The following is a 23,245-nucleotide window of genomic DNA, read 5'->3' on the forward strand; positions in this document are numbered from 1 at the left end:
CTGTTTGAACAAGTTATAGGGTAAATATTGGCTTTCTGAATATATGTACTGTATACTTCCCTGGAGAGCAGCCCCAGAAAACCGGGTTTCACTAGGCTAGCAAATTTTCTCACAGACATAATTATCGATTCTCAAACAGATGCATTCATTTATTAAGTCCCCTGGTACTTGTCCCAGAAACTGAGTGGGTAAAACCTAGACTGCGCTTCATTTTCACTCCCACCTTTGTGGATACTTTTCATTTTTAGACTGTTCACCTGCACGGAGTCATTGCTCCGGGTCTTTGACCTGCTCACAGGATGCTCAATTTGTGAAGCCGAGTGGGAGTCAAGAGAAACTCAGTTATTCAGTCCCACACCCTGAAATTTCTCAGAAGCACAATCCTATTCACCATGGTGCAAGAGTTAACCGTGATAATGATAATAACGGCATTAACAATTATAATGGTAATGAAAATGACAGTGGTATTTGTTAGCATATGGGACATGGACCTCGCAGTCTTAAGTGGGAGGGAGACCAGATATTTAATCCCCATTTTACGGATGAGGAAACTGAGGCTGAGTAAAACTGAATGACTTGCCCAAGGGGGAAAGTGGCACTATTGACCAGACTTGTAATCTTCCTATTAAGCCATGTTGCTTCTACACATATGTTGGATAGAGACCATTGGGAAGTATAGAATGATGATGAGTGTACTTATGAAATGCAAATAAAATGATGTAAAAGGAATTACAGACTACGTACCTCTCTAGACTGTAAACTCCTTGTGGGCAGGGAATGTCTTTACAAACCCTTCTAGACTGTGAGCCCGTTGTTGGGCAGGGACCATCTCTATATGTTACCGACTTGTACTTCCTAAGCGCTTAGTACAGTGCTCTGTACTATATATATATATATATGTATATATGTCTGTACATATTTATTACTCTATTTATTTATTTATTTTACTTGTACATATCTATTGTAATTATTTAATTTTGTTAGCATGTTTGGTTTTGTTCTCTGTCTCCCCCTTTTAGACTGTGAGCCCACTGTTGGGTAGGGACTGTCTCTATATGTTGCCATCTTGTACTTCCCAAGCGCTTAGTACAGTGCTCTGCACACAGTAAGCGCTCAATAAATACAATTGATTGATTGATTGATTGCTCTGCACACAGTAAGTTCTCAATGAATATGATTGAATGAATGAATTAATTAATTAATGTACTCTTCCAAGTGCTCAGTACACAGAAGTAAGTAAGAGAAGCAGCCTGGCTTAGTCACAAGAGCCCGGGCTTGGGAGTCAGAGGTCGTGGGTTCTAATCCTGGCTCTGCCACTTGTCAGCTGTGTGACTTTGGGGAAGTCACTCCTCTGTGCCTCATTTACCTCATCTGTAAAATGGGCATTAAGACTGTGAGGTCCACATGGGACAACCTGATTACCATGTATCTCCCCCAGCGCTTAGAACAGTGCTTGGCACACAGGAAGCACTTAACAAATACCACTATTATTATTATTATTACTACAGTGTTCTGTGCACAGTAAGCACTCAGTAAATATCATTGATCGACTGCGGGAATTTGGAGTCAGTCCAATCGATCAATGGCATTCCTTAATCGCTTAGTATAGAGCACTGTACTAAATGCTTGGGAGACTACATATAACAGAGTTGATGGACACAGTCCTCGCCCACAAGGAGTTTGAGGTCTGGATGGGAGCTCCAGAGATGGACGATTAACCTGAACTTCCCTAAGCTTCCATGTTCATCACCACCAGGGAATCAAAGCAGCCAAAGATCTGCATCAGTGATGCTGAGCTGATGCCTGTTACTGCTTCTCATTCTTGGCCTCTGACAATTATTTAGCAGCACGGCGCAGCGGAAAGAGCACAGGCCCGGGAACCAAAAGGTCATGGGTCCTAATCCCTGTTCTTCCACGTGTCTGCTGTGTGGCCTTGGGAAAGTCACTTCACTTCACTTTTAGACTGTGACCCCACTGTTGGGTAGGGGCTGCCAATTTGTACTTCCCAAGTGCTTAGTACAGTGCTCTGCACATAGTAAGCACTCAATAAATACGATTGATTGATTGATTGATTCACTGTACCTCAGTTGCCTCATCTGCAAAATGGGGATTAAGACTTTGAGCCCCATGCAGGACAGGGACTGTGTCCAACCTGATTTGCTTGCACTCAACCCACTGCTTGGTACAGTGCCCAGTAGTAGTATTGATAATAATGGTATTTGTTAAGCACTTACTATGTGCCAGGCACTGTACTAAGCGCTGGGGTGGATCGAGTTGGACACAGTCTCTGTCCACATGGGGCTCAAGGTCTCAATCTCCATTTTACAGATACAGTGACTGAATCACAGGGAAGTGAAGTAATTTGCCCAAGGCCACACAGCTGACAGGCGGCAGAGCTAGGATTGGAATGCATGACTTTCCAACTCCCAGCCCACTACACCAAAAGCACTTAACAAATACAATTGTTATTAAACTGGGATTATTTATGTCTGGAAGAGAAAAATCTACATTAGAGTATTAAAGATGAGTATTAGCATAATTACTATTAAGAGAAATAACCGTTAGAAGAGTAGTTTATTTTCTCAAAGAGTATCAAAAGTATTTGCTAGTGAATACACACTGCACTGCCCAGTGGGGATTTTAAGAGGCTCAATGAATCACTGAATCATGAATCTTGAGAAGCAGCGTGACTCAGTGGAAAGAGCCCGGGCTTTGGAGTCAGAGGTCATGGGTTCAAATACAATTATTATGTATTATGTATGGATTATTTATGTCTGGAAGAGAAAAATCTACATTAGAGTATTAAAGATGAGTATTAGCATAATTACTATTAAGAGAAATAACCGTTGGTAGAGTACTTTACTTTCTCAAAGAGTATCAAAAGTATTTGCTAGAGAATACACACTGCACTGCCCAGTGGGGATAAGAGGCTCAATGAATCATTGAATCATGAATCATTAGAAGCAGCGTGACTCAATGGAAAGAGCATGGGCTTTGGAGTCAGAGGTCATGGGTTCAAATATAATTATTATGTATTATGTATGGATTACTTATGTCTGGAAGAAAAAAATCTACATTAGAGTATTAAAGATGAGTATTAGCATAATTACTATTAAGAGAAATAACCATTAGTAGAGTAGTTTACTTTCTCCAAGAGTATCAAAAGCATTCCCCCTCATTCCCCTCTCCATCCCCCCGTCTTACCTCCTTCCCTTCCCCACAGCACCTGAATATATGTACATATGTTTGTACATATTTATTACTCTATTTATTTATTTATTTTACTTGTACATATCTATTCTATTTATTTTATTTTGTTAATATGTTTGGTTTGGTTCTCTGTCTCCCCCTTCTAGACTGTGAGCCCACTGTTGGGTAGGGACTGTCTCTATATGTTGCCAACTTGTACTTCCCAAGTGCTTAGTACAGTGCTCTGTACACAGTAAGCACTCAATAAATATGATTGATTGATTGATTGGTTGATTTGCTAGAGAATACACACTGCACTGCCCAGTGGGGATTTTAAGAGGCTCAATGAAACATTGAATCATGAATCATGAGAAGCAGCGTGGCTCAGTGGAAAGAGCCCGGGCTTTGGAGTCAGAGGTCATGGGTTCAAGTCCCGGCTCTGTCACTTGTCAGCTGTGTGACTTTGGGCAAGTGACTTAACTTCTCTGAGCCTCAGTTGCCTCATCTGTAAAATGGGGATTAAGACTGTGAGCCTCCCGTGGGGCAACCTGATCACCTTGTAACCTCCCCAGTGCTTAGAATAGTGCTTTGCACATAGTAAGTGCTTAATAAATTCCATCATTATGATTATTAAATCCCAGCTCCACCAATTGTCAGCTGTGTGACTTTGGGCAAGTCACTTTACTTCTCTATGCCTCAATTCCCTCATCTGCAAAATGGGGATTAAGACTATGAGCCCCATGTGGGACAACCTGATCACCTTGTAACCTCCCCAGGGCTTAGAATAGTGCTTTGCACATAGTAAACACTTAATAAATGTCATTATTATTATTATTATTATTATTATTATTATTATTATTATTATTAAAGCAGTATTGCCTTAAAGGACGGAGCTTGGGTCTGACAGTCAGAAGGACCTGGGTTCTAATCCTGACTCTGCCACTTGTCTGCTCTGTGGCCTTGGGCAAGTCCCAGATTAAGCCCCACTTTGCCTCATCTCCCACTCCCTTCTGGGTCACACTGCCTTGCTCTCTTTGCTCTTTCCCCCTGTCCCTGCCCCACAGTGTGGCTGAGTGGCAAGAGCCACTTGTGGCTTAGGAGTCAGAAGACATGGGTTCTAATCCCAGCTTTACCGCTTGTCAGCTGTGTGACCTTGGGTCAGCCGCTTAACTTCTCTGTGCCTCAGTAACCTCATCTGTAAAATGGGGATCAAGAGTGTGAGCCCCATATGGGTCAACCTGATTACCTTGTGCCTATCGCAGCGCTTAGAACAGTGCTTGGCTCAAAGTAAACACTTAACAAATACCATAATTATTATTACTATATATCTGTGATTTTATTTATTTATATTGATGTCTGTTTATTTGTATTGATGTCTGTCTCCCCCTGGCCCTCCCAGATTGTAAACTCATTATGGGCAGGGATTATCACTCTTTATTGCCGTATTGTACTTTCCAAAGTGCTTAGAGAAGCAGGGTGGCACAATGGAAAGAGCACGGGCTCGGGGCTCAGAGGCCATGGGTTCAAATTCCAGCTCCGCCAATTGTCAGCTGTGTGAATTTTGGCAAGTCACTTAAAAATAATAATAATGATTATTATAATAATAATGATTATTATTATTATCCCCCCTTTCTCCATCCCCCCGGCTCTCAACACTCTCTGCTACTCTCCCATCCTTCCCAGCGGTATCCTCAGAGGAACTCTCCTCCCTCCTCTCAAGTGCTACTCCGGCCACCTGTGCTTCTGACCCCATTCCCTCTCATCTTATGAAATCTCTCGCTCCATCCCTTCTCCCCTCCTTAACTTCCATCTTCAACCGCTCACTCTCCACTGGTTCCTTCCCCTCTGCCTTCAAACATGCCCATGTCTCTCCCATCCTAAAAAAACCCTCTCTTGACCCCACCTCACCTTCTAGTTATCTCCCCATATCCCTCCTACCATTCCTTTCCAAACTCCTTGAACGAGTTGTCTACACGCGCTGCCTAGAATTCCTCAACAACAACTCTCTCCTCGACCCCCTCCAGTCTGGCTTCCGTCCCCTTCATTCCACGGAAACTGCCCTCTCAAAGGTCACCAGTGACCTCCTGCTTGCCAAATCCAACGGCTCATATTCTGTCCTAATCCTCCTCGACCTCTCAGCTGCCTTTGACACTGTGGACCACCCCCTTCTCCTCAACACGCTATCTGACCTTGGCTTCACAGACTCCGTCCTCTCCTGGTTCTCCTCTTATCTCTCCGGTCCTTCATTCTCAGTCTCTTTTGCAGGCTCCTCCTCCCCCTCCCATCCTCTTACTGTGGGGGTTCCCCAAGGTTCAGAGCTTGGTCCCCTTCTGTTCTCAATATACACTCACTCCCTTGGTGACCTCATTCGCTCCCACGGCTTCAACTATCATCTCTACGCTGATGACACCCAGATCTACATCTCTGCCCCTGCTCTCTCCCCCTCCCTCCAGGCTCGCATCTCCTCCTGCCTTCAGGACATCCCCATCCAGATGTCCGCCCGCCACCTAAAGCTCAACATGTCGAAGACTGAGCTCCTTGTCTTCCCTCCCAAACCTTGTCCTCTCCCTGACTTTCCCATCTCTGTTGACGGCACTACCATCCTTCCCGTCTCACAAGCCCGCAACCTTGGTGTCATCCTCGACTCCGCTCTCTCATTCACTCCTCACATCCAAGCCGTCACCAAAACCTGCCGGTCTCAGCTCCGCAACATTGCCAAGATCCGCCCTTTCCTCTCCATCCAAACTGCTACCCTACTCATTCAAGCTCTCATCCTATCCCGTCTGGACTACTGCACCAGCCTTCTCTCTGATCTCCCATCCTCGTGTCTCTCTCCACTTCAATCCATACTTCATGCTGCTGCCCGGATTATCTTTGTCCAGAAACGCTCTGGACATATTACTCCCCTCCTCAAAAACCTCCAATGGCTACCGATCAATCTGCGCATCAAGCAGAAACTCCTCACCCTGGGCTTCAAGGCTCTCCATCACCTCGCCCCCTCCTACCTCACCTCCCTTCTCTCCTTCTACTGCCCAGCCCGCAACCTCCGCTCCTCCACCGCTAATCTCCTCACCGTACCTCGTTCTCGCCTGTCCCGCCGTCGACCCCCGGCCGACGTCATCCCCCGGGCCTGGAATGCCCTCCCTCCGCCCCTCCGCCAAGCTAGCTCTCTTCCTCCCTTCAAGGTCCTGCTGAGAGCTCACCTCCTCCAGGAGGCCTTCCCAGACTGAGCCCCTTCCTTCCTCTCCCCCTCGTCCCCCTCTCCATCCCCCCGTCTTACCTCCTTCCCTTCCCCACAGCACCTGTATATATGTATATATGGTTGTACATATTTATTACTCTATTTATTTATGTATTTATTTATTTTACTTGTACATTTCTATCCTATTTATTTTATTTTGTTGGTATGTTTGGTTCTGTTCTCTGTCTCCCCCTTTTAGACTGTGAGCCCACTGTTGGGTAGGGACTGTCTCTATGTGTTGCCAATTTGTACTTCCCAAGCGGTTAGTACAGTGCTCTGCACATAGTAAGCGCTCAATAAATACGATTGATTGATTGATTGATTGAATGATGGGATTTGTTAAGCACTTACTATGTGCAAAGCACTGTTCTAAGCGCTGGGGGGGGGATACAAGGTGAACAGGTTGTCCCACGTGGGGCTCACAGTCTTAATCCCCATTTTACAGATGAGGTAACTGAGGCACAGAGAAGTTAAGTGGCTTGCCCAAGGTCACACAACTGACAAGTGGCTGAGGCGGGATTTGATCCCATGACCTCTGACTCCCAAGCCCGCGCTCTTTCCACTAAGCCACGCTGCTTCTCATTTTAACTTGACTTCTCTGTGCCTCAGTTACTTCATCTATAAAATGGGGATGAAGACTGTGAGCCCCATATGAGACAATCTGATCACCTTGTATCCTTCCCAGTGCTTAGAACAGTGCTTTGCACATAGTAAGCACTTAACAAATGCCATCATCATTATTAGTAGTAGTAATACAGTGCTCTGCACACAGTAAACACTCAATAAATACAACTGAATGAATGAAAAGTCACTTCATTTCTCTGTGCCTCAGTTACCTCCTCTGTAAAATAGGGATTAAGACTGTGAGCCCCATGTGGGACAGGTCCAACCTGATTAGATTGTGTCTATCCCCGTGCTTAATACAGTGCCTGGCATATAGTAAGCGCTTGACAAAAGTCACAAAAATAAAAATCTGAGTCATACTGACAGCGACAAAGCACTAACTAGAAAACAAGATCTATCGGTAGTATTTATTTTGTCCTTTAATGTGTGCAGAGCCCTTTACTAAACTCTTGACCTCCTTCCCCTCCACTTCTAACCCAAGCATTTTGCTCCATCTACTAGGCAATGGTTCTTATCCAATAAATCAGATATTTCCCACTTAAAGGCAGAAGATAAGTCTAATAATTGTGGATTACAGTCAGAGGCCTGCACGTTGCCTGCACAAGACCCAGAGGGAAAATTTCAATCTCAAAATGTTCACATTTCTTCAGCAGACTGTATGCATTCATTTTTCCTCACTCCAACTCCTAAGCCCCTTCACAAATCATAGGGGCTTAAACGTTTTAAAACAGGTTCTATTAGAAGTGGGAAAATAACCTATCTGTTTGTGTTAATGCTCATCCTCCCGCATAGTCACCATGAATATATGCATCAACACCTCTGCAAGTGCATGCTTCATACACAGAGTTCGTAACTCTTGGTTACCCAAGATATTACCAGCTAAGACAGATAACACTTACAACACTTTACACCTTGTTTCAGCTTTAGTTTACCACATGAGCCTTCCTATGGCTATTACTCTTAGAGCTTGGGAGGAGGTGGGGCGTGTATGACAGCGACAGGGAAATGGAGAAATAATTTTAAAAGCTGTGATGGAGATAAAAGAGAGAAGAAGGTTTGCAGAGGGTTTCTTGTACAGAAGAGTCACCACGTAGATTGCCATGACTAAAAATTAAGTATTTATTTATACCACTCCTCAGCACTTGTTCAAAATATGTATAATTAATTATACAATTTTGGATTCTGATTACCCTATTTATACATATGTTTGTCTCTCTCTCCCATTAGGGTATAATGGCCAGGGACTGAACCTTGTTCTTCTGTTGGACTCCACCAAACATTTAGGATAATAGACTGCCCCAGTGGGCACTCAATAAATACCATTACTACTTCTACTGGACTATGACCCCCATATAACTTTCAAGGAAGTAAGTCAACTACCCTATTATGGAACCTCCCTCATAAGCGCTTAGTACAGTGCTCTGCACACAGTAAGAGCTCAATACATACGATTGAATGAATGAATGAATATTTATTGAGCACCTACTCTGTGTAGAGCTCTGTACTAAGCGGTTGGGAGAGTACAATGCAACAACAGACACACATTAATATATGTAGCTATAATACTCATTTATAATTGATTGAGTATACCATTTGGGTAATTTGATTAAAAATGGCCCATCCAACTTTATTTCAGAAATCAACCCCCCTTTAGAACTTCATTCCGGTGAGGGAAATTAGTACCATCTTGGAGCATTTCATCTTTAAGACACAGTTTTCTGGGCCCAGTTTTGTCATAAAAAATGAGGAATGACGGATCTGTCTCTCCAACTCCTATAATTTACTATTCTGCAGGACCAATGGACTGATAACATTTATTTTCAAATCAATCAAGTGTTCCAGACTGTTCTATAATAGATCCCCCATCCAGGTCCTTGTTGGAACTTGGTTTGTGCTGTGCCAGTGTCACAGGTGTTGAATAAATAATAATAATTGTGGTATTTTTTAAGGGCTTACTATGTGCCAGGCACTTTACTAAGCACTGGGGTGGATACAAGCAAATCAGGTCGGACACAGTCTTTGTCCCACATGGGGCTCACAGACTTTATCCCCATTTTACAGATGAGGTAACTGAGGCACAGAGGAGTGATGTGACATGCCCAAGGTCACATGGCAGACAAGCAGCGGGGCTGGGATTAGGACCCTTGTCCTTCTGATTCTCAGATTTCTGCTCTATCCATTAGGCCACACTGCTTCTCTACTGGAATTAAGAATTGGCATCCGCTGTATTTCAGTTCACTGGATGATGAGAAGTTGCCTCCTATAATAATAATAATAATAATAATAATAATAATAATAATAATAATAATAGCATTTGTTAAGCGCTTACTATGTGCAGAGCACTGTTCTAAGCGCTGGGGGTGGATACAAGGTGATCAAGTTGTCCCACGTGGGGCTCACAGTCTTAATCCCCATTTTACAGATGAGGTAACTGAGGCTCAGAGAAGTTAAGTGACTTGCCCAAGGTCACGCGGCAGACATGTGGCAGAGCGGGGATTTGAACCCATGACCTCTGACTCCAAAGCCCGGGCTCTTTTCCACTGAGCCACGCTGCTTCTCTGAAATATACATTTATTATGAACATGAATGAATTCATAGTCATATGATTTCATATATTATGAATATGAATGAATATTTATTCATTCAATCGTATTTATTGAGTGCTTACTGTGTGAAGAGCACTGTACTAAGTGCTTTATTACATCCTCAGGATAGAAGCTTTCAGCCATCGGCTGTCTCATGATCTGAGGAGTTGTGTGAATCAGGGTAGGTACCCTAATGATAACTCTCAACACCAGACCTTAGTAACAGGCTAATCTTAATAAACAATAATTATGGTACTTGTTAAGCACTTACTATGTGCCAGACACTGTTCTAAGCACTGGGGATGATGCAAGTGAATGAGGCTGGACACAGTCCCTGTCCCACATGGGGCTCACACTTTTATCCCCATTTTACAGATGAGGTAACTGAGGCCCAGAGAAGTGAAGTGACTTGCCTAAGGTCACACAAAAGACTGAAAAAGCCACAGAACTGGATCACACGTGAGTGTCCTCACCTGATTCTTGCCAGTGAACTGAACTGAGGCTGTGGTTGAGATAGCATTTAAGGAGTAAAAATAATAATAATGTTGGTATTTATTAAGCACTTACTATGTGCCAAGCACTGTTCTAAGCGCTAGGGTAGATACTGGGTAATCAGGATAATCCATATAAGGCTTACAGTTTTATCCCCATTTTACAGATGAGAAAACTGAGGCACAGAGAAGTGAAGTGACCTGCCTAAGGTCACACAAAAGACATGCGTCAGAGTCGGGAATAGTCCTGCTGATGCCAATGCTCTAGCCACTAAGCCATGCTGCTTCCACACTATTGCAAATTTTGTCATTTTGATTGTTCATATGTCACATCCCCACCTACACTGGATGTCAAGGTGTGGTCTGTTGCCTGAGGCTATGAAGGAAGTCCTGAGTCACAAACATAATTAAGGAAAAAATAAGGGAGAGAAGCAACTGAAATCTGGTCAAATTCATTCCTCTGATCCAAGGATGGTAACTGTGGCTAACTCTTTGAGGTCACCAAAAAAGCCCCTCTTTAAAGAGACAAGTTATACACTCAGTTGTTAGTATTGGCAGTCCATGAGGGAAGAATGTCAGAGGACTCTACGAAAAAATGGATGAATGATTACTCACTGAATAATCACTGAAAAAGCCGCAGAACTGGATCACGTATGAGTGTCCTCACCTGATTCTTGCCAGTGAACTGAACTGAGGCTGTGGTTGAGATAGCATTTAAGGAGTAATAATAATAATAATGTTGGTATTTGTTAAGCACTTACTATGTGCCAAGCACTATTCTAAGTGCTGGGGTAGATACAAGGTAATCAGGACATCCCATATAAGGCTTACAGTTTTAATCCCCATTTTACAGATGAGAGAACTGAGGCACAGAGAAGTGAAGTGACTTGCCTAAGGTCACACAAAAGACATGCGGCAGAGTTGGGAATAGTCCTGCTGATGCCAATGCTCTAGCCACTAAACCATGCTGCTTCCACACTATTGCAAAATTTTATCATTTTGATCATTCATATGTCACATCCCCACCTACGTTGGATGCCATGGTGTGGTCTATTGCCTGAGACTATGAATGAAGTCCTGAGTCACAAACATAATTAAGGAAAAATAAGGGAGAGAAGCAACTGAAATCTGGTCAAATTCATTCCTCTGCTCCAAGGATGGTAACTGTGGCTAATTATTTGGGGTCACCAAAAAAGCCCCCCTTTAAAGAGACAAATTACACACTCAGTTGTTCGTATTGGCAGTCCAAGAGGGAAGAATGTCAGAGGACTCTACGAAAAAATGGATGAATGATTACTTACTGAATAATCACTGAAAAAGCCACAGAACTGGATCATCATCATCAATCTTATTTATTGAGCGCTTACTGTGTGCAGAGCACTGTACTAAGCGCTTGGGAAGTACAAGTTGGCAACATATAGAGACAGTCCCTACCCAACAGTGGGCTCACAGTCTAAAAGATCACACATGAGTGTCCTCACCTGATTCTTGCCAGTGAACTGAACTGAAGCTGTGGTTGAGATAGCATTTAAGGAGTAATAATAATAATAATGTTGGTATTTGTTAAGCACTTACTACGTGCCAAGCACTGTTCTAAGTGATGGGGTAGATACAGCGTAATCAGGACATCCCATATAAGGCTTACAGTTTTAATCCCCATTTTACAGATGAGAGAACTGAGGCACAGAGAAGTGAAGTGACTTGCCCAAAGTCACACAGCAGATAAGTGGCGGAGCTGGGATTAGAACCCATGACCTCAGACTCCCAAGCCCAGGCTCTTTCCACTGAGCCACGCTGCTTCTCTGCATCACCTATTGGAAAGAGCCTGGGCCTGGGACTTCTACTATGGTCATCTATGAATTTATCTAGTCCCTTCATGAACCTATTACTAATTTCTGCCTGCATAAATTCCTGTGGTAGGGAATTCCATATGTTTACCACCTGCCCTATGAAATAGTTTGGTTTTTCTTTGGATGAGCCCCCTTCAAGCTTGAACGAGTGCCTCCCTAGTCCTGATGAGGGATTTGGGGAAGGACAATTTGATCCTTACCAAGGGTGTTACTCCGACCTCCCCTGCTGTCATAGCTGAAAGAACAACATCTCATGTCGCTACTGTCATCATCATCATCATCAATCGTATTTATTGAGCGCTTACTATGTGCAGAGCACTGTACTGTCCTACTCCAGCCCAGCCCAAACACTTTACTCCTCTAACACTTCTCACTGCACCTCAATCTCATTTATCTCACCGCCGATATGATGATGATGATGGCATCTATTAAGCGCTTACGATGTGCAAAGCACTGTTCTAAGCGCCGGGGAGGTTACAAGGTGATCAGGTTGTCGCATGGGGGGCTCACAGTCCTAATCCCCGTTTTACGGATGAGGGAACTGAGGCCCAGGGAGGTTAAGTGACTTACCCAAAGTCACACAGCTGACAATTGGCGGAGCGGGATTTGAACCCATGACCTCTGACTCCAAAGCCCGGGCTCTTTCCACTTTGCCACGCTGCTTCTCTATCTTGCCCACATCCTGCCTCAGGCCTGGGACGCCCTCCCTCCTTATATCCGACAGACAATTACTCTTCCCACCTTCAAAGCCTTATTGATAATAATCATAGTTATCATTATTATGGTATTTGTTAAGCTCTTTCTATGTGCCAAGCACTATGATAGGTACAAGGTAATCAGTTTGCCCCAAGTGGGACTCACAGTCTTAATCTCCATTTTACTGATGAGGTAACTGGGGCACAGAGAAGTTAAGTGGCTTGCCCAAGGTCACACAGCAGACAAGTGGTAGAGCGGGATTAGAATTCACATCCTCTGACTCCCAAGCCCAGGCTATTTCCACTAAGCTATGCTGCTTTTGAAGTCACATCTCCTCCGAGAGGCCTTCCATGACTAAGCCCTCTTTTCCTCTTCTCCCCTCCTTTCTGAGTAGCCCTGACTTGTTCCCTTTATCTCCCCCCTCCTCTCAGCCCCACAACACATGTATACATTTGTAATTTATTTATTTATTTTCATGTCTTTCTCCCCCTCTAGACTGTAACCTCATTGTGGGCAGGGAATATATCTGTTATACTGCTGTATTGTACTCTCCCAAGTCCTCAGTACAGTGCTCTGCACATGTAAGCGCTCATTAAATACGATTGACTAACTGAACACCAGCCTTCTAAGGTTCAAAGCTCCACTAAAATCACATCTCTGCCAGAAAGCCCTCCCTGATTAGTATCTCATCTCCTGCCCAATCTCTCTTTCAGTCTGTCACCTCTGCACTTGAGTCCATATCCATCGTCCCCAAACTCACAGCATTTATGTGTATGTATATATATATATCTATATATATATATATATATAGATATATATATATACACATATATATGCTTCCCCTCTCAGTAATTTATTTTAAAATCTTTCTCCCTCACTACACTGTAAGATCCTTGAGGCCAAGAATCTTGTCCTGCAATTCTAGTGCCCTCTCCCAGGTGCTTAGTTCAGTGCTCCACACATAACAAGAACTCAATAAATATCATTGATTGACTGAGCAGATAAATAATATATAAATATAAATAATATATGTAATATAATAATATATGTAATAATATAAAGCATGTAAATAATATATGTATATATAAATAATATATGTATATATAGAATATATGTGTGTATATATAGATATATAGATATATATAATGGCATTTGGTAAGCTCTTACTATGTCCAAAGCACTGTTCTAAGCACTGGGGAGATACAAGGTTGGCCCACGTGGGGCTCACAGTCTTAATCCTCATTAGTACAGTGCTCTGCAATCAATCCATCAATCGTATTTATTGAGCACTTACTGTGTGCAGAGCACTGTACTAAGCACTTTGGAAGTACAAGTTGGCAACATATAGAGACAGTCCCTACCCAACAGTGGGCTCACAGTCTCTGCACACAGTAAGCACTCAATAAATACGAATTAATAAATAAATTAATAAATTGAATTAATTTTACAGATGAGGGAACCGAGGCACAGAGGAGTTAAGTGAATTGCCCAAAGTCACACAGCTGACAATTGGCGGAGCCAGGATTTGAACTCATGACCTCTGACTCCAAAACCCGTACTCTTTCCACTGAACCACACTGCTTCTCTCCCTCTCTCTAAGTGAAGTCATTTCACTTTGTGCCTTGGTTGCCTCATCTGTAAAATGGGAATTGTGAATTGCTGGACTGTGTCCAACCCAATTTACTTGTATCCACCTTAGCACTTAGTACAGTGCCTGGAACATAGTAAGCGCTTAACGAATAACCATAATTATTATTATTAATACAGAACTAGGAGTCAGGAAACCTTATATAAGGCTAAGGATATATCCTTATACTCTACTGCTTCCCCTCTCAGTAATTTATTTTAAAATCTTTCTCCCTCACTATACTGTAAGATCCTTGAGGCCAAGAATCTTGTCCTCCAATTCTAGTGCCCCCTCCCTCGTGCTGAGTTCAGTGCTCCACACACAACAAGCACTCAATAAATATCACGGATTGACTGAGCAGACAATTTTAGCTCTTGTTACTGTTTCTGATTCATTTTGAGTTAATGCATTCCTCTTGTCACAATCTCATGCTCACAACCTTTCTTCTTCCTGGAACTCACTCCCACTTCACATCAGGCAGAACATTGATTTCCCCCATCTTAATAAACCCTACTAAAATCGATACTAATAATAGTAGTATTTGTTAAGTGCTTACTAAGTGTCAAGATTTGTTCTAAGCACTGGGGCAAACACAAGCTAAGCCCTCCTCTTCTCCCTCTCCCTTTCATTAATTCATTCATTCATTCATTCATTTAATCATATTTATTGAGCACTTACTGTGTGCAGAGCACTGTACTAAGCGCTTGGGAAGTACAAGTTGGCAACGTATAGAGACAGTCCCTACCCAACAACAGGTTCACAGTCTTGGACACAGTCCCTGTCCCATAAAGGGCTCATAGTCTTAATCCCTTTTTTACAGATGAGGTAACTGAGCCACAGAAAAGTGAAGTGACTTACCCAAGGTCACACAGCAGACAAGTGGCGGAGCAGAATTAGAACCCAGGTCCTTCTGACACCCAGGCCCGTGCTCTATCCATGACGTCATGCTGCTTTCCATTAGAAAATTATGTCTTCTACAGGAAATCTTCCTTGATCAGTCTTTCATCTGCCTACCCTAGAGTTCCCCCAACCAACTGCCCCCTCAGCACCATCACATCACCTAAGCATCCGTAATAATAATAATTATTATGGTACTTTTTAAGCACTTACTACGTGCCAAGCACTCTTCTACGTGCTGGGGTAGATGCAAGTTAATCTCATTGGACACAGTCCCCATCCCACACTGGGCTAACACGCTTAATAACCAGCGTGGCTTATTGGAAAGAGCCCAGGCTTGGGAGTCGGAGATCGTGGGTTCAAATTCTGGCTCTGGCACTTGTCAGCTGTGTGACTTTGGGCAAGTCACTTAACTGCTCTGTGCCTCAGTTACCTCATTTGCAAAGTGGGGACTAAGACTGTAAGCCCTATGTGGGACAATCTGATTACCTTGTATCTACCCCGGTGCTTAGAACAGTGCTTGGCACATTCATTCATTCATTCATTCATTCATTCATTCGTATTTATAATAATAATGATGGCATTTATTAAGCGCTTACTATGTGCAAAGTGATGTTCTAAGCACTGGGGAGGTCACAAGGTGATCAGGTTGTCCCACGGGGGACTCACAGTCTTAATCCCCATTTTACAGATGAGGTAACTGAGGCACAGAGAAGTTAAGTGACTTGCCCAAAGTCACACAGCTGACAATTGGGGGAGCCAGGATTTGAACCCCTGACCTCTGACTCCAAAGCTCGGGCTCTTTCCACTGAGCCACACTGCTTATTGAGCACTTACTGTGTGCAGAGCACTGTACTAAGTGCTTGGGAAGTACAAGATGGCAACATATAGAGATGGTCCCTACGCAACAGCGGGCTCACAGTCTAGAAGGGGGAGACAGACAACAAAAAAACATATTAACACAATAAAATAAATAGAATAAATATGCACAAATAAAATAAATAAATAAATGCCACTATCATTAGTAGTAGTAGTAGTAGTAGTAACCATGTTTGACAGAGGAGGTAACTGAGGCACAGAAAAGTTATAATAATAATGGCATTTATTAAGTGCTTACTATGTGCAAAGCACTTATCTAAGCACTGGGGAGGTTACAAGGTGATCAGTTTGTCCCACAGGGGGCTCACAGTCTTAATCCCCATTTTACAGATGAGGTAACTGAGGCCCAGAGAAGTGAAGTGACTTGCCCAAAGTCCCCCAGCTGACAAGTGGTGGAGCCGGGATCTGAACCCATGACCTCTGACTCCAAAGCCCAGCCTCTTTCCACTGAGCCACGCTGCTTCTCTAAGTCAGTGACTTGTCCGAAGTCACTCAGCAGTCGAGTGGTGGAGCTGGGATTCGAACCCGTGACATTCTGAATGCCAGGCCTGCGTTTTATCCACTACACCAAGCTGTTTTGCCCCTCCAGGATACTTCTGCACATACCCTTATCCTCTATTTCATCCTCGTATTTGCAACGCATTTTTGGGACCGCCCGGATTGATCGGAGGAGAAAAAACAAACCATATTTTCTTTGCTACCTTCATCTGCAGTGCCCATCGAGCTGGGCAACCGATAACAGCTAAACACGGAGCGACCCTGGAGTGACACTTACTCGGGGTGTTGAGCAGACGTGACTTTTTGCAGTGGTAGGTAACCTCCTGCTCACAATATTCTGCGCCGTTTATCAGGGCCTCCAGCTGTTCCGTGCTGGTGCTGTAGTTGAAGGACATGGTGTACGGCTTCTCGGGATTAGCCCCTCGGACTCTCGTGAGCTCTGTGTTGTTGTGCTGCACAGTGGTCCAAATAGTATCCTCTGTAAAAGCAAAATGATCGAAGGGAACGTTAAAGGAGGTAAACACCAACACAGCAGCAATCAATAGTCCCCGAACAACTACAAAGCCACCATATGTATTTATTCATATTAGACTTTTAGACTGTCAGCCCACTGTTGGGTAGGGACTGTCTCTATACGTTGCCAACTTGTACTTCCTAAGCGCTTAGTACAGTGCTCTGCACACAGTAAGCGCTCAATAAATACAATTGATTGATTGATTGATTAGTGTCTATCTCCCCTCTAGACTGTAAACTCATCGTGGGCAGGGAATGTGTCTGTTATATTGTACTCTCCCAAGCGCTTAGTAATAATGATAATAGTAATAATAATTTTGGTATTTGTTAAGTACTTACTATGTGCCAAACACCATTCTGAGTGCTGGGGGAGATACAAGGCAATCAGGTTGTCCCACATGGGTTTTGCGGTCTTAATCCCCATTTTCCAGCTGAGGCAACTGAGGCACAGAGAAGTAAAGTAACTTGCCCAAAGTCACAAGGCTGGAGGAGCCGGGATTAGAACCCACGACCTCTGACTCCCAAGTCCCTGCTCTTTCCACCGAGCCGTGCTAAATGCTCAGTAAATACAACCGAGGGACTGACACGAGGGCCGGCTGTGTTTTTGCAGACTGTGAACCCCCTTCTAGACTGTGAGCCCACTGTTGGGTAGGGACCGTCTCTAGATGTTGCCAACTTGTACTTCCCAAGCGCTTAGTACAGTGCTCTGCACAAAGTAAGTGCTCAATAAATACGATTGAATGAATGAGTCAACGAATGAAACTGGGTGGGAAGTGGCAAAGGAAAGGAAACTCTGATCACAGGATATTTGAATTAACTGGGCAAGATGTCAGGGCAACTGTACCTACTCAATAAGCCTCAATTCAAACCAGCTGACAAGTGTTGAGAGACACTGGAATAAAAACAATCCCGGCGCAGCATGGCTCAGTGGAAAGAGCCCGGGCTTTGGAGTCAGAGGTCGTGGGTTCGAATCCCGGCTCCACCAATTGTCAATTGCGTGACTTTGGGCAAGTCACTTAACTTCTCTGGGCCTCGGTTACCTCATCTGTAAAATGGGGATTAAGATTGTGAGCCCCCCATGGGACAACCTGATCACCTTGTAACCTCCCCAGCGCTTAGACCAGTGCTTTGCACATAGTAAGCACGTAATAAATGCCATTATTATAGAGAAGCAGCGTGGCTCAGTGGAAAGAGCGTGGGCTTTGGAGTCAGAGGGCATGGGTTCAAATCCTGGCTCTGCCAACTGTCAGCTGTGTGACTTGGGGCAAGTCACTTCACTTCTCTGTGCTTCAGTTACCTCATCTGTCAAATGGGGATTAAAACTGTGAGCCCCCTGTGGGACAACCTGATCACCTTGTACCCCCCCCCAGTGCTTAGAACAGTGCTTTGCACATAGTAAGCGCTTAATACCATTAATAATAATAATAATAAATAAAAAGAAGGAGGGGTGTCTACTTTTTCGGGCATTTAAAATGACAGTAGTTATCTTTCTCGAGAGGCAACATGACCTAATGTAGAAGCAGCATGGCGTAGCAAATAATGCACAGGCCTGAGAGTCAGAAAATCATGGTTTCTACTCCTCGCTCGGCCATTTGTCTGCTCTGTAACCTTGGGCAAGTCATTTCACTTCTTTGTGTCTCAGTTACCTCACCTGCAAAATGGGGATTGTGAAATGTGGGCCAGGGACTGTGTCCAACCCAATGTACTTGTATCCACCTTAGCACTTAATAAACTGACTGGAACATAGTAAGCACTTAACAAATACCATAATTATTATTATTAATACAGAATTGGAAGTCAGGAAACCTTTGCTTTAATCTGGGCTCCACCACTTGCTGGCTTTGTGACCTTGGGCAAGTCATTTAACCTCTCTCTGTACCTCAAGTTCCTCATCCCTAAAATGAGGATTAAATACCTGTTCTCCTTCCCACTGAGACTATGAACCCCATGTGAGACAGGGATTGCAACTCACTTCATTATTCATTCATTCAATCGTATTTATTGAGCGTTGACTGTGTGCAGAGCACTGTACCAAGTGCTTGGAAAGTACAATTCGAAAGTACAGATATCCTCTGTCTATTCCAGTGTTTAACATAGTGCTTGGCACATAGCATTTGATAAATACCACACTGAAGACGTGCTGAGGCAAGGAATGCACTCCTCTCTCTCTGGTTCAGTCTTAGCTCTAAACTTCTATTCTATGGCTTTTTTTACCACTGAGTCAAAGATAAACCATAAACCTCTTTGCAAGCACATGGGGCTTTAAACTCCTTTCCATGGGACCATTGAAATGGGTAGAAAAATCATTGCTATTCCATTTTTCCCTCTGTCTCATGAAATGACCGCAAAGGATTCGGTTGATTTAATATTTCTTTAGAAAAGCACCTGTCCTGTGAGTCATCATAAATTGCCAGGATTCTTTTTATTTTAATTTAAAAGAAATGTCCCATCCATTTCCCAATATATACCCATGCCCACATACGTTTACAAATTGCAGAGCTGGAAACATTTGGCAGGAGGGGACGGATCCCACAGTCTCCATTTTCAGGTAGAGAAACCGGGGTTCGGAGAAGATAATGGTCCAAGGTCACTCAGCAACTCAATGGAGATATCATTCATGGAAGACAGGACTTCTAGTCCAACTTCTAACCTCTAAAACCCAGTAAATGCAAATATACAATCCAAGTATGTGGATTTATTTTCACTCTTTATTTACTGAGGGTAATTTTCCAAAAGATTATTTCAGCAAGATCTTTTGGAATAGAACTGGTCAGCACCCAAGAACTCAGTGGCTAAAATTAGACAACTTGGTTGGGAGAAACAGAAAGGAACCAATTTCACCAATGCTATTCTGGAGGCTCCTGTATTGGGAAGAGGGTAAGGAGAGGGAGAGATGGAGGGAGGGAGGGAATAAGGCGGGAAGGAAGGCGGGAAGCAAGAAAGGAAGAGGCTGGGGTACAGGGGGAAGTGAGGAAAGGGTCTGAAATGGGAAGACTATAGAGTTTAAAAAGGAATGCACAACAGCAGGGGCAAATCGAGAGCACTGGCTTCGAAAATATGCTGCTGTCATTAAAAATGACTGATGTAGCACTCCCACAAAGACTGGGAAAGACTGTGGGAAAGGCAGCTGGGGCAACTCAATTCATTAGGCTGCCTGTAGCCTAATGAAGAAGAGAAGCAACACGGCATAGTGGATAGAACACAGGCCTGCCTGGGAGTCGGAAGGTCATGAGTTCTAATTCCTGCTCGGCCACTTGTCTGATGTGTGACCTTGGACAAGTCAAATCACTTCTCTATGCCTCCGTCACCTCATCTGTAAAATGGGAACTAAGACTGAGAGCCCCATGTTGGGCAGGGAGTGTATCCAACCTGATTATCTTGTATCTACCCCAGCGCTTAGAACAGTGCCTGGCATGTAGGAAGTGTTTAACAAATACCAAAGTGATTATTATAATAATAGTAATGATGGTATTTGTTAAGTGCTTACTTTGTGCCAAGCCCTGTTAGTCTCTAAAGCATTTACAACAATGAGATGGGCATTTCATCACTCCCTGTTTAAATACTCCAGCCAAATCTGCAGCTATGAGGTGTGTTAGGGAGCTATTCTCCAGGCCAGCTTTTCTCCCCTGTCCCGCCATCAATTGATGACCTCGGAATAGACCAACGGAAGCCAATAAAAGAAGATGTACTCAATGCATCATGGCATAAAATGGGAAGCCTCCATCCCTGACGCATCTGTTCCGGTTTAGGTGAGGAAAACACGAAGCCTAAAACATCCAGGGACACCTCAGACAAAACATTCATAACAAAACAGTCCACTGCAAGCGCCGTTTCTAAATGATATAGGAATTGCTGAGGGAACCCATGTGCCCCCAGGCGCAGAGATATGAATTTCATTTGAAAGATAAAAGATGAAATTCATGCACCAATTATGATCCCGGTAGTTTATGAGTCTCTGGCAGTCAGCTCCAGTCTCTAAACAAACAGCGGTTTGGTTTGGTAAACAAATTTGTCAGTGCCTCTCTGTGTGCATTCGGATTTTAACTCACTGGATGACCAAGGTTACTGATCCGAGCACTTATTATATCCTGCCTTGACTATCCGCTTCCTCACTGACCTCCCTGCCTCCTGTATCTTCTCTCTCTAGTCCATTCTTTGCTCTGCTGCCTAGTTCATTCTTCTAAAAAACAGAAACACACTCAGTCCATCACCCCTCTCCTCAAAAGCCTCCAGTGTGGTTACCCTTCCACCTCTGCATAAAACATCGACTTAAAGACACTCAAACAGCTCTCCTCCTAGCTTACCTCTCTCATCTCTTACTACCATCCAACCCATAAGCTTCACTCCTCTAAAGCCAACCTGCATACTGTACATTGAATTTATCTAGCCACTCCCCACCCTTTCCTGCATCCTCCCTTGGAACTCCTCACCTCCCTCATATCCAACACACCACTACTCTCTCCACCTTCAAAGCCTTACTTAAACTTGTATCTCCTCCAAGGGGCTTTTCCTATCCAAACTCTCATTTCCCTTTCAAGCCCTCCCTTCTGTGTTGCTTTTCATTTGGGTCTGTACCCTTTAAGCACCTTGGTATTGCCCTGGACAATTGCCCCACAGCACATATATAAATATTGGTATATATATATTGGTATTGCCCCACAGCACATAAATATCCATCTGTAATTGATTTTAATATCTGTCTCCCCCTCTAGTTTGTAAATTACCTGTGGGCAAGAATAGTGTTTACCTACTCTATTTTATTAAACTCTCCCAAGTGATTATAGCACAGTGCTCTGCACATAGTAAGTGCTCAATAAATACCGTCGATTAACTGACTGATAACTGAGGGTAGATCCTTCCTAAGTACAGTGCTTAGTAGAGTATAATTTGATAAATATTATTATAACTTCTTTCCAAGCCCTTCGGCATGTGGTACATTTCCAGTTTAGAGCACAGAATGGTCCCCTAGACCGCTGAAAGACTCAGCGTTTCACTTTCACTGAGAAGTTGGAGAGGGAATGACTTGTCGCTATCTGGTTGATAAAATTGAAATTACCCATTTTTAAAAACTGAGATCTCACTTTTGGGTTTATTAACCTTCACTGGGCATATCAAATAAAGTCTGATGGCATAAGAGAGGACCAAACTTCGGCCAGCACCTAGCATTTGGCTAAATTAGAGCCTCTCGCAGAACAGAAACCCTGCATAAGATCTGAAATTTCATCATTAAGAAGAGTGGAATATCACCTTTCAAGTGACATCCAGTCTAACCTTCAGCTTCTGCTGGTCTACGAAGAGCTTTAATTCACAGTTCACATATTCATCTGAGGTGCTCAAATCCGGTTTAGTTTATAGCATAGCAAATAGGGAAGATTTGTCTGAAAAACTATCCGGCAATTCCAAGGTCCTGACAGGATCATCAATCCAGCTTTCTGTACTCTGAGGATGAATTGGAGCTTTGATAAACAAAATATTGGCAGGTTTTTGAGCTATGAAATATAAAGAAGATCTAAAGGAACAATTAAGTGTTCAAAACTGCTTTCCATTTTGCAGGCATCGCTAAACCTTCTTACAACTACAGAAGGTGACAGGCGAGAAGGGAGTTCCTTAATTTCGCCCGAGAGTTCTGAAAATGCCAGAAATTCAGGGTCACCGATGCCTCTTCCCTCTACAGTCTGGCTCAGGGCTGAGGCTGTGGAGCTGGCCTCGGGAAGCCTCGAGAAATCTTCTCTAGTTCAGAGACGCCCTGAATTCCCATCAAAACCAGGGTCCACAGGCGACCCTGCTAATTCCTGGTGCTTCGTGAGGTCTTCCTTTGGCGTCCGGACCAACCAGTTCATTCATTCATTCAATCGTATTTATTGAGCACTTACTGTGTGCAGAGCACTGTACTAAGTGCTTGGGAAGTTCAAGCTGGCAACATAAAGAGATGATCCCTACCCACCACGGGCTCACAGTCTAGAAGGGGGAGACAGACAACAAAACATGTGGACAGGTGTCAAGTCGTCAGAATAAATAGAAATAAAGCTAGATGCATATCATTAACAAAATAAATAGAATAGTAAATATGTACAAGTAAAATAGAGTAATAAATCTGTACAAACATATATACAGGTGCTGTGGGGAGGGGAAGGAGGGAGGGCGGGGGGATGGGG

The 23,245-nt window shown here is 43.6% G+C and overlaps 1 protein-coding gene across 1 annotated transcript in view; it reads right to left on the reverse strand.

The window, feature by feature from the left end:
• The window catches only part of CNTNAP5 (contactin associated protein family member 5), a 919,822-nt gene that overhangs the window by 249,883 nt on the left and 646,694 nt on the right, over window positions 1-23,245 (reverse strand). The window contains 1 exon segment of the mRNA XM_038741400.1: window positions 16,855-17,055. Within this exon segment, the coding sequence (XP_038597328.1) occupies window positions 16,855-17,055 (201 nt within the window).

The sequence above is a fragment of the Tachyglossus aculeatus genome, chromosome 1 (assembly GCF_015852505.1).
Source record: "Tachyglossus aculeatus isolate mTacAcu1 chromosome 1, mTacAcu1.pri, whole genome shotgun sequence".
In the NCBI taxonomy this organism is placed as follows: domain Eukaryota; kingdom Metazoa; phylum Chordata; class Mammalia; order Monotremata; family Tachyglossidae; genus Tachyglossus; species Tachyglossus aculeatus.